Genomic DNA, 13127 nt, shown 5'->3' on the forward strand with positions numbered 1-13127 from the left:
AGCTTAGCAGTGCACCGCGACTGCAAAATTAACCCAGGTCCGATCCACGAACTTTCCTTTCCGACAAGCTCGACATTCGACAACAGCCGCCAACATGTCCAACTCGCTGAACAAGATCGCCCCCAACAGCCCTTCGAGGCAGAACCCCTCGGAGATCGAGACCAGCATCGCCAACGCACGTCGCCCGCCCGCCCCCACTCGTAGACGGCATTGCTGACCTTGCGCAGGCGTTGACTGACCTCGAGAACAATGTCCCCGACCTGAAGAGCTCTCTGCGCCCTCTGCAGTTCGTCTCTGCCCGCGAGGTATGAAAGCCCCAGCCGCTCGGTGCGCCCGAAGCACTCGAAGCGTCGCATGCACACGCATACGCAATCTACAAACAAACGAAGAGGCGGTGGGCACTGGACAGCTTCAATTTGCTGACACCAGGATTCTTAGATCGAGGTTGGCCACGGCCGCAAGGCGATTGTCATTTTTGTCCCGGTTCCCCTTCTCCAGGGCTGGCACAAGGCTCAGCAGCGGTACGCACCGCCAGATTTCCGTGCTGGGAGAGAGTCGAGCTGACCGTTTGTAGCCTCACACGTGAGCTCGAGAAGAAATTCTCCGACCGCCACGTCCTGATCGTTGCTTCTCGCCGCATTCTTCCCCGTCCCAAGCGCTCCAACAGGTCGCGCACCTCGCAGACCCAGAAGCGTCCCCGTTCGCGAACCCTGACCGCTGTCCACGACGCCATTCTGACCGACCTCGTCTACCCTGTCGAGATTGTTGGCAAGCGTCTCCGTACCCGCGAGGACGGCAGCAAGGTCCTGAAGGTCGTTCTGGACGAGAAGGAGCGTGGTGGCGTTGACTACAGGCTCGACACCTACACCGAGGTCTACAAGCGCCTCACTGGCAAGGGCGTCAACTTCGAGTTCCCCCAGAGCGCTGCTACCGACTACTAGACGGCTGCTGGGTTAGGATCTTCCTTGGTTCGGGAGTTCGGCTTCGGATATGCTTCGTGTACCTGGCATCAAAATGGAATGACATGATATGAGCCTACGATGGGCACCAAGATACCACCTGCAATTGACTTTTCTACTGTGAAGACCGTGTCCAATTATGTTACTGTGGTGATTGGTTTCGTCTACTGCCGGTCCAGTTCAGGGTAATGGCGGAAGATACCCATGCTGAAAGGCATCCTACGATCACTAGCGAGATACTCTTTGAGCCCCTTGTGTTCCTGCACGCTAGGATAGAAGGTCTCAAATAACGCGGGGAACTCTTTCTTTCTCACTTCCAGCTCCTTGGGGAAAGCAAATTGTAAACCACTCAACACATGCCACAAGGTGGTGTCAGCATAGCTCAGCTTCGCCCCCACAAGATGCTTGCCCTGTCCTTCCTTCTCGTTTCCCTGCAACACGCGCTCGAAGAAGCCCAGAAACTTGGGGATCCTGTTTTGCCTGAAGTCCTCGGCCTTCTTGAGCGACTCATCCTTCTGGTCTTCGTAATACTTTCCTGTTGCGACAGGGTGGTGTGTGTCATGCGCCTCATTGTTCATGTCGAGCGCAGTAAGAGTGTGAGACAGTACCCACGCTTTCTCCGCCTCATCGTCGCCTGCAAGACCGAGCGACGCACCCAAATAGTTCAGGATGGCTGGCGTTTGGTACAAGAGTAGTGGTTTCCCATTTTTGCCCGCGCCGGGGATGCGCAGAGCTGGCGGTGCAAATACGGGGGGGTTAGAGTCGGAGTCGCCCTTGGAGTTGGAAAATACGAGAGCACTTATGATATCTCTTCCTGGGATGTGTGTTAGCAGTGTCGAGTGAAGGCTTGGACCGCGGTAGACAGACCGTTTTCCTGTTCGTTGGATACGTCTGTGTAAGATACGCCGGCTGCTTCGAAAGCTAGACGGATGAACTCGCCACGTCCAGGCATGCCTGGCCAGTAAAGGAGTTCGTACTGTGGATGGGTGCGGGCTTTCTTGGTGGCTGACATTGCGGTATATACAATGTGCTAATTCTACTTATGATCGGGCTGCAGCGCCCACAATCAGCTTTATGTGCGATCACTGTCCGCTTCCTATGCGAAGCGTCATGGTGGGGTTGCTGTGTAAGACGAGAGGGGAGGCGGAAAGATCCCGCATTAGCCCAAGTAAACTGTGGACAATCAGAAAGGTGGTGCAACTAATTATACCGGTATATCAACCTTGAGATGCAATTTTCGACCTTCTGTGCGATGTGCTGGCTTTGTGTGACCTGGAACCTGCCCATGCCACATACGCGACGGTTGGACCGCAGCATCACGTCTGCGCCTCCACGAGACTGCATATGTACTTTGCTACGAAAGTTGTTTCCACACCTGCTTTGTCGCGGAAACTGTTTGCACAATCCTTCACCATTTATTCTCTGCTTCCGCCAGCGGCCAGCCTACCTTGGACGTGCAGAATCGTTGTGCCTCGTCTCAACGGGTGATCATCAGCTAGCGCCGCGCCCGGACCTGACGCACCCGACCGCTCACATCAAATACGCGCGTGGTGGCTGCTGCCTCAGCTCTACGTTCAATCAACCACCTCGCTCTGTGAGCCCTTCTATCGAGTCCAAAAAATTGCCACTGTTCATCTCTTTGGTGTTTTTTACGCAATGGCCGACCTAGACAGATATTCTAAGCAGCTTGATAATTTTCGGGCCTCTGATGATGCTAGAGAGCGTCTCGTTAGTGTACGTTTCCTGTCGCGTGTCCAATGACTCTGTAACGCTACTAACTCCGCAGTAGGAAATCATTGAAAAGTACAAAGCTTTGTCCGAAGAGCACACTAATCTGAAAAACGATTATTTGTCTGAAAGAGATATCAGGCGGAACTACCAAAGAACTGTGGAGGAGCAGAGAAAAGACGTATCTGCTTATGGGCGCCAGCTTGAGGCAAGCTCATTCGTTCTCGCGCTCATCGATGGCGATGGAGCTGTTTTTCAAGACGCCCTACTCCAAACCGCTGCTGGTGACGGCGGCTCCGAAGCAGCGTCTCGGCTCTACCATGCGATTCGCGACCATGTTGCTTCGCTCCATGGCAACTCTGGCAATTGGCCCATTATGGTTCAAATATATTTGAGTCTTGATAAACTTGCCATGAAGTTGGCACAGGTTGGTTTTCTCCGTGCTCCCTCAGACCTTCGAGCCTTCGCCCAACGCTTCAGCGTCAATCAGCCTCTATTTAGTATTATAGATGTTGGTCAAGGCAAAGAAAGAGCCGATCATAAGATTAAAGGTATACCCCCTGATCCTCCAAGCTATTTGCATTGCTGAACATCGCCTTACAGAGATGCTTCGAACATTCAGCGCTAATCCTACGTGTCGCCACATTATTTTTGGTGGCTGCCATGATGCTGGATATCTTGTCAACCTCGAACAGTTCAAACACAACGAATCCAAAGCAGCCTGCATAACCTTGTTGGAAAGTAAGTCGCCAGCGCATGAATTGCGTGTATGAGACATTACTGATTTTGTACCTCGACGTTTAGCTACGCCCGCTCACAGAGGCTTTACAGAGCTATCTTTCTTCCAACGTGCTCGATTTGACAATGTGTTCAAGTCTGAACCTCTACCCGATTCTGCGACTGCTTCAATCGTATCCAACATGATTATGCCAACTCCGACACAATCTCCAGGGCTGTTGCGAACGACTACAAATCCCTCGCCAAGACCATCGGTGACCAATCCGTCACCCAACACTCCACCGTCTTCTGATATTGGGGGTCCCGTTGAACACAACGGGGACACTTCTTGGGGTGAGTCATTGATGCATGACGTATTGGGAGTATCCTGTATACACCACGTTTCTTCGTACCGAACGAACGTGGGAAGCTAGTGCTGACTGCATACAGCTACTGTCGGCAAGTCCGCCGGCGCCGTCGGCAACATTTCCCTTGCCCCAACTACCAAGACGAACAAAAAGAAGAAATATGCCTATTACAACAAGGAAGAACAGAGATTGGATGAGCCGCTACCACCACGTGATCCAGCTGCTGCTGCATCGCTGGAGGAACGCATGAAACGCACCGGAAAGAAGATGTGCAATCACTGGCATCTTGGTGGCCACTGCGACAATGGCAAACTATGCCAATTCCAGCATGAGCCGAAGCTGACCCCGGGCGAGCTGAATGCCCTACGCTACAAGACGCGCAGTCTTGCTTGTAAGAATAGGTACTGTGAGAACATTGACTGCTGTAAGTTGACCATCACTATCGCTACGTTCGCCGCCAGCATGCACGCATGAGCTACGGTGTCTCAGATCCGGTCATATGCTATTCAAATTAGCTAACACTTCGTAGATCTGGGACATCAGTGCGCTCTCGAGAGGGATTTTGGAAAGTGTCAGTATCCAGACAGCTGCCACTTGCGGGCAACGCATGGTATGGACAAGATGAAGTACGTCAGATACGACAAAGACGGTAATGCGGAGTATGCGTAGCCCTTGTAAGGAGCCTGTGCCCCCTTTCACATTATTATTATACTTAGCTCCAGCTTCACGTGTTCACAGTGCGCAAACACATCGCGATCGAGACTTCGTTTCAAGTCCACCTTTTATCAGAGCAAGTGTCCATGCTGCCTGAGAAGCCAGTCCCCTACCACACTCATCCATCCTGTAGAATTGCCTCACAATCCGCCTGTTCCTCCATCCCCTTCTTGAACTGGACCATGTACTCCCAGGCCCTCTCAGCCTTCACCCTCCCTGTCTCAGTCTTCATCAAGCCCGGATAATGAACGAACCTCTTGTTCATACGCTCAGCCAGTGTCATGGTAGTATTCTTCCTCCACTTCGAGTCAACACCTCCATAGAGTGCTGCCCGGGCGATCCCCATTTCTCCCAACGCATCCAAGCGATCCGCATCCTGGACGATTCTCAGTGCGGGAAGACGACAAAGAACTCCCTGTATGTGTGAAGGATCCTTGCGCTCGAGCGAAAATGACACGCTCGAAGCGATTTCCGCAGCTGCGTCGGCAATGTGTGGAGGACACTCCAGATTGGTGAGAAAGGAATGTACAATCTTGCGGTGGAGCTCACGTTGTTCTTCAGGCGTCAATAGATCTCGATCGACTGCTACTGATTTGGGGTACTCTCCATCCCCAATATTATGGACCAGCGCCGCAGTAAACACCACCAATGGATCCATCTCCCATACCCCATGCTCAATCATTCACAGTGCGTGTGCAATCCCCACGACTCGAACGCAGTACTCGTAGTCGTGCGAAGCGTCGTAGTCTGTCCCGTTCATTTTTTTCGAGTACGGCGATGTTGACACAGGTGAACCATGCGCGATTAGATATGTGGGTTTGACACCACCTAGAAGGACATCGAGGTTGAGGAGGCGGGTATCGCGCGCGTAGGGCATGGTGAACGGGGTAAGAGATAGAGATTTGATCAAGGCTTTGATTCGGAGGGCGTTGCACATTCCGCCCAAATGGTAAGATTGGTTGAGATGTTCGTGAGATTTTTGGTGAGTTGATATGTGTGCTGACAAGTGTACTCAGGAGGTTGAGATCTAGTATGATGTCGAGACTAGTGGCAGTGGGGATGAGAGGCCGTATATATATATATATGTATGAGAGGCGGAATCACCAGGGGCACAGTCCACAAGGCACCATGCGTAAACGTTTAGCCAGATGATCTCCGGGAGAGCATTCAACGTGAAAAGTCTATCATGAGATAAACCCTGGAGGAGTTACGTAGTCATTGTACTCGGCAGGTGCTTTCATTGCTTCATGGTAACATTCTATGAGACTGGATTGAATCATTATGAATCCGAATCAGTTTAGGTGGTTGGACAGACTCGATGTAAGACAAGTAAATACTATCCTTTATCCTCTATCTTGTGACTGTGGGTGGAGATATAGTGGGACAGGTTTGTGAGAAAATCGCGACCCTATTACCAAAGAACGCCTTTACTCTGAAATAAATATGATTATTCTACCCTTGCATGAGCAGATTTGGCTTTGGCGAAAGATATGGTGTCCCTGGACAACAAGAGACGCCATGCTCGTAGAAATGGGCCTTGGCTAGCACCAAAGTAGTCCATTTCTACAAATCGCTTGACCATAGCGTATCCATTGTTGGCCTCTGGGGCAGTCATAACAGCACGGCAGCTTTGGGCTTACTTCAGACGCGCGCGCCACGACTGAAAGTTGTTAATCATGTGGAACTCTATGGGCTGATGATCAACTTACGGTGCCGCGCGGTGGGAGAGACGGTGAGCAGTAATAATACCTAGAAGGAATGTCGCGAACCATATGACCATTGAGAGAAAGGAAAAAGCCTGAGCTGCCCTCCATTGGCCACAGTTGTTGTCTCGGCTAAAGGAGAAGCCAGCCCAGTCCCAAGCAGATCCACAGTTTGTGCCGTTGAACCAACGTACAAGAAGACCGAAGACAGCTGCCCAACCGGCGGTAAAGACTGGATCAAGTCAAAACCGTGTGTATATAATTTCCTTAGGCTGGAGCGACGTACCAAGGTCAGAGACATAGCCAGTCATGGAAGAACTCGTTGGAACTGCCCATATGATGGCGCCGATGATGGACAGAGAAGACCATATAACGGCGAAAACGACGCGACCGAATGGTCCATCATTGTGCCGAGAGCGCTGGTACAGAAAATACGCTGTAAGACCAAGCACGATGGCCGCAAACACGAATTGTGCAATGCGAAGGACGAGAGAGACGAGGCGAGAGACGATCATATTTATAGTGAGTTTGAGATTTTTCGACAGAGGCACTCAATATGCTAAAGTCAAGTTGATTTTTTAGTATGAGAGCAGTTTTTGCATCTTCAGACATCCTTTTCTGAGACGACCTACCTATATATGTAACATTCTACACCTTATGATTTGACCATTTGATCTTGTACTGAGAACTACAAAAACGTCAGCCACGTCTGTTGCGTACAGCCAATACGCAAGCAACGTGTTTAGTTTCTGGGCATTTCAGAACCATGTCATACTCTTCGCATAGTCACAGGATCCACGCCTTGTTTCTTGAAGATGGAGCCGGTACAAATCGTTACTATTGGATAGCCAAGCCCCCGTTCGGCCCGATGAGACCTTGTTGCGTGTGTTGGACGTGCAGAAAGTTTAAAGTTCAGCCTCGTCATTGTGGCTGATGCTACAAGGCTTGGTGGCCGCATAACCGTAGCGTCCACGCGTTAGGTCGCAAACGCCATCTTCACGATCCCGGAGTACCTGACATTCCTGGTGTGCCGCCAAGCGGCGACAACGCGGAAGGCATGGACTACTACAATGCCTTGGTGTAGCTGAAGTCAAGAATTGGGTCCGGGAAGACGGTTTCTTTTGCAGCCCCAGCCTCTTTCTGGGACCTCAAAGCTCTTCCCATCGAGATCATGGGTGTCGCGCTCGACTACATCATCTACATGACTTATGATCTACATGGCCAGTGGGATTACGGCAACAAGTGGACGTCCCCTGGATGCCCAAATGGAAACTGCTTGCGATCGCACGTAAATCTTACTGATGCTATCAACAGTCTTTCTATGATTGCTAAAGCAGGCGTCGCCTCGAACAAGGTTGTAGTCGGTGTCACGAGCTATGGACGCTCCTTCAAGATGGCACAAGCAGGACGCACAGGCCCTAAGTGTCTCTTTACTGGCAGCTTCGGCCAATCGAACGCAGCGAAAGGCGAATACACCGACACTGCTGGCTACATCTCTAACGCAGAGATTGATAGCATCATCTCGAAAGGCGTTTCTCAGCAATATACGGTAGAAGACTCCAACATTATCATGTATGGCGATGGAACAGAATGGGTAGCATACATGGCGTAAAATTGCTCTCGTCCGGCCTTGATAGTGTCGTCCAAGTACAACTTTGCAGGAACGACAGATTGGGCAATCGACCTACAAGAATTCACCGCTGATGAGGATGTGCAAGAAAACGATCCAAGATACGGCCACGTGGAACACATAATCGAGATTCGTGACCAGTCGGTCTGCGGTTCCTGGTATCGATTATTGGATCAGCTTGAAAAAGATACCAACAAAATCTCAGTAGACCTTTGACAAATATATTGTTGATGTTGACGCTACCATTCTCGGGGACTCTCTTGATTCGTACGATTGCCTAATCAAGGGTGGCTACGATAAAACGTCCACGGTGGATGAGAAGTCGGTGAAGAGCCAGATTCCGTACCAAGTCTATAAGTACATGGGTGGTGCGCAGAAAACTGGCTTCTTCGAATGCTCCGAGACAAAGACAGCACAATGCTGCAGGGACTACTCATCAGCCTGGGGATGTACGAACAGACCATTTCCATAGAGTTTGTACCCGACAAGACTTCAATGGGTTTAGTTGACCTGTCATGATCCGATGCGTGCAGTCATCGTATTGTATTATTAGTCTCGCTGTTCAACTTAATTTCGCACTCTGACGCGAAAGGAAGGTCTGCGGACAGGGCGGGTCCCAAAGGAGTTAGGTGCGAGGGAGTCAAGGTATCAGTATTCCAACACGCCATCGCGATCTGCTACGGTACATAGCGTTCGCTCCAATATTTCATCTCCGGATACCCTATTCGCGCGCGAACGGCCGAGCCTGTACTCCTGTATTGTCATACACAGCGACCAAGGCTGCGACATGGTCCGAGATTCAACTGCGACCTTCCACTATTTACCACGCCTTCCCGCCAAACTCCGCTTCAAAATTCGGGAACTGTTTACTGCAGCCGACCGAGTTTTCAGAGTCTGTGAGCGATGTTGGGCGCCCAGATACCTCTGGTCCCCTTCGCCTGTTCCACCCGTGACAAGAGCAAGTCAAGAGGCTCGCAAGCACTGCAGATATCGACGATTCTTTGTAATTGAAGGAGCCCCGCAGTATATCTGGATTTGCTTCGAAACTGATAGGATTCGGATTCTGAGTTCCGTCATGTCAGAGCTGTACAAAGGCACTAGCGACGAGAAAGAAACATCAAGCACCTTCGCTTAGAGCTCGAAAGAGCTTATAAGTATAGTTAGAATTTAATATTCAATTCTCTAGCTTTACTAGCATATTAGACTATAGGCTATAGTAGTAGTAAGCTAAATTTTAGAAGTATGTTCTAGATAGCTACTAAAATCTTCTTATAATATTTATTGTATTCTACTACGTAGCTAGTTAATCTACTAAGCTAGTTTGTTTCTACTAAGACTTTCTACTTACTTATAAATATAATATATAATTATCTATTAACGTAGTTTATAAGTAAGCGCTGTATCTAAGTAAGCGCTGTATCTAAGTAAGCGCTATAGTCTTCTTACTAAAATAACTGCGTAGTAATATATTATAATAGTATAATAAATATATATACTATATATAACGTATTTAACTACTAAGATAGCTAGACTACTAAGCTAGCTACTTTTTCTTAGTATTGCAAATACTATAACGTGTTTTATAAGTAAGTTAGTTACTTAAGTAAGTTAGTTATGCTCTACTAGCGTGTTAACGTTAAGATATATTATACACTTTTAACGTAGTTTTTAAGAAACTATACTATCGCAGTATTAATATATAAGAACAGTAAAGTACTAATCTATATAACTAAGCTAACTAAGCTTAGAAAGTAGACTAACGTTTCTCTATAATCTATTTATATATTTAAGCTAGCTCTTCTAATATATTAGAAGAGCAGTAATTAATATAATCTTTTCTCTTAAGTTTACTTAGCTATAATAGTTATAAGCCTAGCGCTATAGGATTATAGAGTTAATTCTCTACTATATATCTTATATTTACTAAGTACTTAAATTAATTATTCTACTACTCTTATTTCTCTTAAACCTCTTAAATTATTCTAATAATATTAGTCTAAATAAACTAAATAGACTAGATAAAACTTTCTTCTATAGTTACTCTTTAAGCTTATAAAGACTAGCTAGCATAGTATATTTAGCTTAAAGTTTATACTATTAGAAAACGAATATAAGACTATATTAATCTAGATAGCCTATTATAGCCTAATCTTCTTAATAACGCTCTCTTATACCTAGAATTATCTACTAAGCTAGTTAAGCTAAAGGATTCTTCTACTAGAGCTACTAATAAAGCAAAAGCTAATTATAAAAAGTCTTTATAAGAATATATTAAAGATATTAAAGCTTATAAAGTTTTATTAGCTAACTATAATAAGAGAGTCTAATAATAGAAAGTTCTTACTACTAAATAGTCTTAAAAAGCTACTATACTTATAAATCTTTAAGACTAGATTATAAAAATAGTCTTACTAGACTTTCTTAAGCCTATTTAAATTAGGCTTTCTTAAATAAATAACTTAAGCCTCTAATTATAACTTAAACTGCTTAAAGATTAGCTAGCTCTAAGTAAGGCTATAACTTAGAATTAAATTAGATAAGAGTATTAAGCTTATCTAGATAAAGCTAAGTATAGTAGAATTAAGCTAGAGAAGTAGTTTAATAAATAGTAAACTCTCTATGCCTAAGCCTAGACGTATAATATTCTAGAGGTTAAAGAGACTATTACTCTTACTAACTTTCTTAAGGTAATTATAGCGAAATATACTCTAGAATAGGCTTAATAGAACATAAGTAGAAGTTATAGAAAGAGTATCTCTAGAAAAGAATAATATAATATTAGATAATATTACTATAGTATTTAATACTATACTAAGTAAGTAATCTAAAAATGCTAAAAAAAAAAAGAGACTATTAATCTTTGCAGTACTAACTCTAAATAAGTAAACTACTTAAAATAGCTTAATTAGAAAAACTAAAAAAGGCTTAAAAGTATGCCTATGCATTAGGTCTTACCTATAAAAGCTCTAATTAGATAAGTTTTATTATTAGAAACTAATTACTTATCTTAAGCTTTAAATAGCAGTAATAAGATTAGCCTCTAGTAATCTAATTAAGCTTAATAATATAAATAAGAAAAAGATCTTAGAATAGTATAATAAACCTAAATAGTAAGATCTCTGCAAATAGATTAAAAAGTTAGGTTAGTCTACTACTCTAAGAAAGAAAAGATTAGATAAAGATTACTCTATTACTATTTAAGTAAGCTTAATTAATCTAACTCTCTTTATAAAAAAGTTACTAAAAGTCTATAGCACTACTTTTAATTAGCACCTACTATACTAATCTATAATTCTTAATAGTAGAGCATGCGTCTACTTAGTAAATAATTATAGTCTAATTAAAAATAGAACGTTTATTAAAGCTATAAATAGAGAGTATATTAAGGTAGAAACCTAATACTTACTTATTAATAGTATTAGTACTTAAATTATAAGAAACCTAATAATTAGACTAAATAGGCTATATATAGTAGACTTTATACTTACTAATATAAAGGTTATTAAAGGCTTCTATCTTAATATTATCTTAGAAGTAAGACTTTAAGATTAGAGAAATATCTAGTATACTAGTTAAGATTAAACTCTCTAATATAGTAATCTATCTAAGAATAAGTTACTCTATACGCTTATTAGGAAGTATAATCTTAACTTCTTAGAATTAATTAAGTCTTTCTATTCTTTAGTCTCTACTATTATAAAAGCTATACTAAGATTATATTATCTATAAAATAGAAGTAGTAATAAGTAAATATAGCACTAATAATTAAGTTATCTTAGATAGAAAGCATTATAAGCTCTAACTAAATATATATAAAATATTAAGATTACTAGTATTAGAAGGATTAGATATAAATATTATGCAATAGCATATGCCTTATAAGTAATCTTAAGAAAACTAAAAGAGAGATTACCTTAACTCTTCTATTAGATCTTATAGAACCTATTTAATATATATTTAGAATAATTAGAAGAGTAATAGTTATTACTAATAAAAGATAATTATTCTAGAAAGATTAAGAATAATAATCTTCTATTAAAGTTCACTATCTAAGATTATAAAAGTTATTAAAAAGTACTACTAGAGAGTAAGAATAAAATATAACCTTTTAATTATAGAGATATACTAAGATAGTAATTAGATAACGTAAGTATAAAGAGAATAATTAAGATTTAAGAAATAAGTAGATAAAAATAAGATTACTATTAAAGCTACTCTATCTTATACTTATAAGCTAAATAGCTTAGCTAAGCATACAGAATAGAAAATAATTATAAAGGTAATAAAAATACATATAAGCGCAAATCTGCCTAATAAGCTTTAGCTAGAGATACTAGATATAGCTGCTTAGCTTTATAGAAATAAGCTTAATAGCACTATATAGATATTAATTACTAAATAAAGTTCTTAATTCTTAGTTTTAATAATACTTTAGATACTATAAACTAGCAGTTATTTAATTAAGAATAGCTAATCTATGCTTAGATTAGAGTAGTATATATATATATAGCTATTAAGCCTATCTATTAAATTTAGATTAAGCAGCTAGTATAAGATATAGGTTTTTTAAAACTAATTCTAAGAGTTATATTAAGATAACTTAGTAAGCTATTAAGCCTTTAAATATTCTATAAGGATATAGATCTCCTTTGCTTTAACTAGGTTATTATAACTTATAATATTAAAGTTTAATAAAAGCCTATTTTCTTTTAAAGAAAGGAATTAATAAGAATATAGAAAAGAAATTTAGCCGCTTAAAGTTACTAATATCCCTATATAATAGCAAGCTAGAATAATCTAGGCCTCTTTATTAAGAAATAGATTATACCTAGAAAAGTAGTAAACTAATAAAGTTAGAAGAAATTACTAAGAATAATCTTAGAGATAAACTAAGTGCATAAACTAATTAGATAGCTAGCTAACTAAATAATTAGAGAGTTATATAAAAAGAAACTACGTAAGATAATAGCATAGCTAGCAATTAACTAAGAATTTATATAAGATCTCTAAAAGATTAAAATTAGCTTATAACTCTAGAATCTACACCTAAGCTAGGTAATATAGAGAGAAACTTTAGGCATAATGCTTAAAGTATAGAAGAAGATAGCTAATAGTAGATATATCTAGCTAGTAGAGCTAGCTTATCTTGCTCTAGTAATTAAATTAGATTATAGAGAGTAATACTATAGCGTATTACTTACTCTACTACTTCAACTTAGAGAACTTAACTTAAATACTCTAGATAAAGCAGATAAGTTACTTATTTAAGCATACTAGTAATTATAGTAAATAACTACTTCTAATCTAA

The 13127-nt window shown here is 42.2% G+C and overlaps 6 protein-coding genes across 6 annotated transcripts; 3 read left to right on the forward strand and 3 right to left on the reverse strand.

Moving 5' to 3' along the window:
• The first annotated feature begins 77 nt into the window (after positions 1 to 77).
• Positions 78 to 1082, forward strand: SNOG_05785 (hypothetical protein). The gene is made up of 4 exons (XM_001796129.1): positions 78 to 175; positions 228 to 305; positions 439 to 521; positions 575 to 1082. Exons 1-4 carry the CDS (start codon positions 95 to 97, stop codon positions 939 to 941), a joined length of 609 nt encoding a protein of 202 aa, XP_001796181.1. The 5' UTR covers positions 78 to 94; the 3' UTR covers positions 942 to 1082.
• Positions 1070 to 1971, reverse strand: SNOG_05786 (hypothetical protein; the record flags this gene model as incomplete). The annotated part of the gene is made up of 2 exons (XM_001796130.1): positions 1070 to 1773; positions 1866 to 1971. 2 exons carry the CDS (start codon positions 1969 to 1971, stop codon positions 1124 to 1126), a joined length of 756 nt encoding a protein of 251 aa, XP_001796182.1. The 3' UTR covers positions 1070 to 1123.
• A 1321-nt stretch (positions 1972 to 3292) lies between these two features.
• Positions 3293 to 4246, forward strand: SNOG_05787 (hypothetical protein; the record flags this gene model as incomplete). The annotated part of the gene is made up of 2 exons (XM_001796131.1): positions 3293 to 3428; positions 3855 to 4246. 2 exons carry the CDS (start codon positions 3293 to 3295, stop codon positions 4244 to 4246), a joined length of 528 nt encoding a protein of 175 aa, XP_001796183.1.
• Positions 4247 to 4604: 358 nt separating this feature from the next.
• On the reverse strand, positions 4605 to 5363 carry SNOG_05788 (hypothetical protein; the record flags this gene model as incomplete). The annotated part of the gene is made up of 2 exons (XM_001796132.1): positions 4605 to 5159; positions 5196 to 5363. The coding sequence occupies 2 exons, from the start codon at positions 5361 to 5363 to the stop codon at positions 4605 to 4607; spliced, it is 723 nt and encodes a 240-aa protein (XP_001796184.1).
• Positions 5364 to 5933: 570 nt separating this feature from the next.
• SNOG_05789 (hypothetical protein) lies at positions 5934 to 6704 on the reverse strand (the record flags this gene model as incomplete). The annotated part of the gene is made up of 4 exons (XM_001796133.1): positions 5934 to 6088; positions 6196 to 6235; positions 6384 to 6421; positions 6476 to 6704. The coding sequence occupies 4 exons, from the start codon at positions 6702 to 6704 to the stop codon at positions 5934 to 5936; spliced, it is 462 nt and encodes a 153-aa protein (XP_001796185.1).
• A 656-nt stretch (positions 6705 to 7360) lies between these two features.
• SNOG_05790 (hypothetical protein) lies at positions 7361 to 7801 on the forward strand (the record flags this gene model as incomplete). The annotated part of the gene is made up of 1 exon (XM_001796134.1): positions 7361 to 7801. One exon carries the CDS (start codon positions 7361 to 7363, stop codon positions 7799 to 7801), a length of 441 nt encoding a protein of 146 aa, XP_001796186.1.
• Positions 7802 to 13127: the final 5326 nt, after the last annotated feature.

This window comes from Parastagonospora nodorum (genome assembly GCF_000146915.1).
Source record: "Parastagonospora nodorum SN15 chromosome Unknown scaffold_8, whole genome shotgun sequence".
In the NCBI taxonomy this organism is placed as follows: Eukaryota; Fungi; Ascomycota; class Dothideomycetes; order Pleosporales; family Phaeosphaeriaceae; genus Parastagonospora; species Parastagonospora nodorum.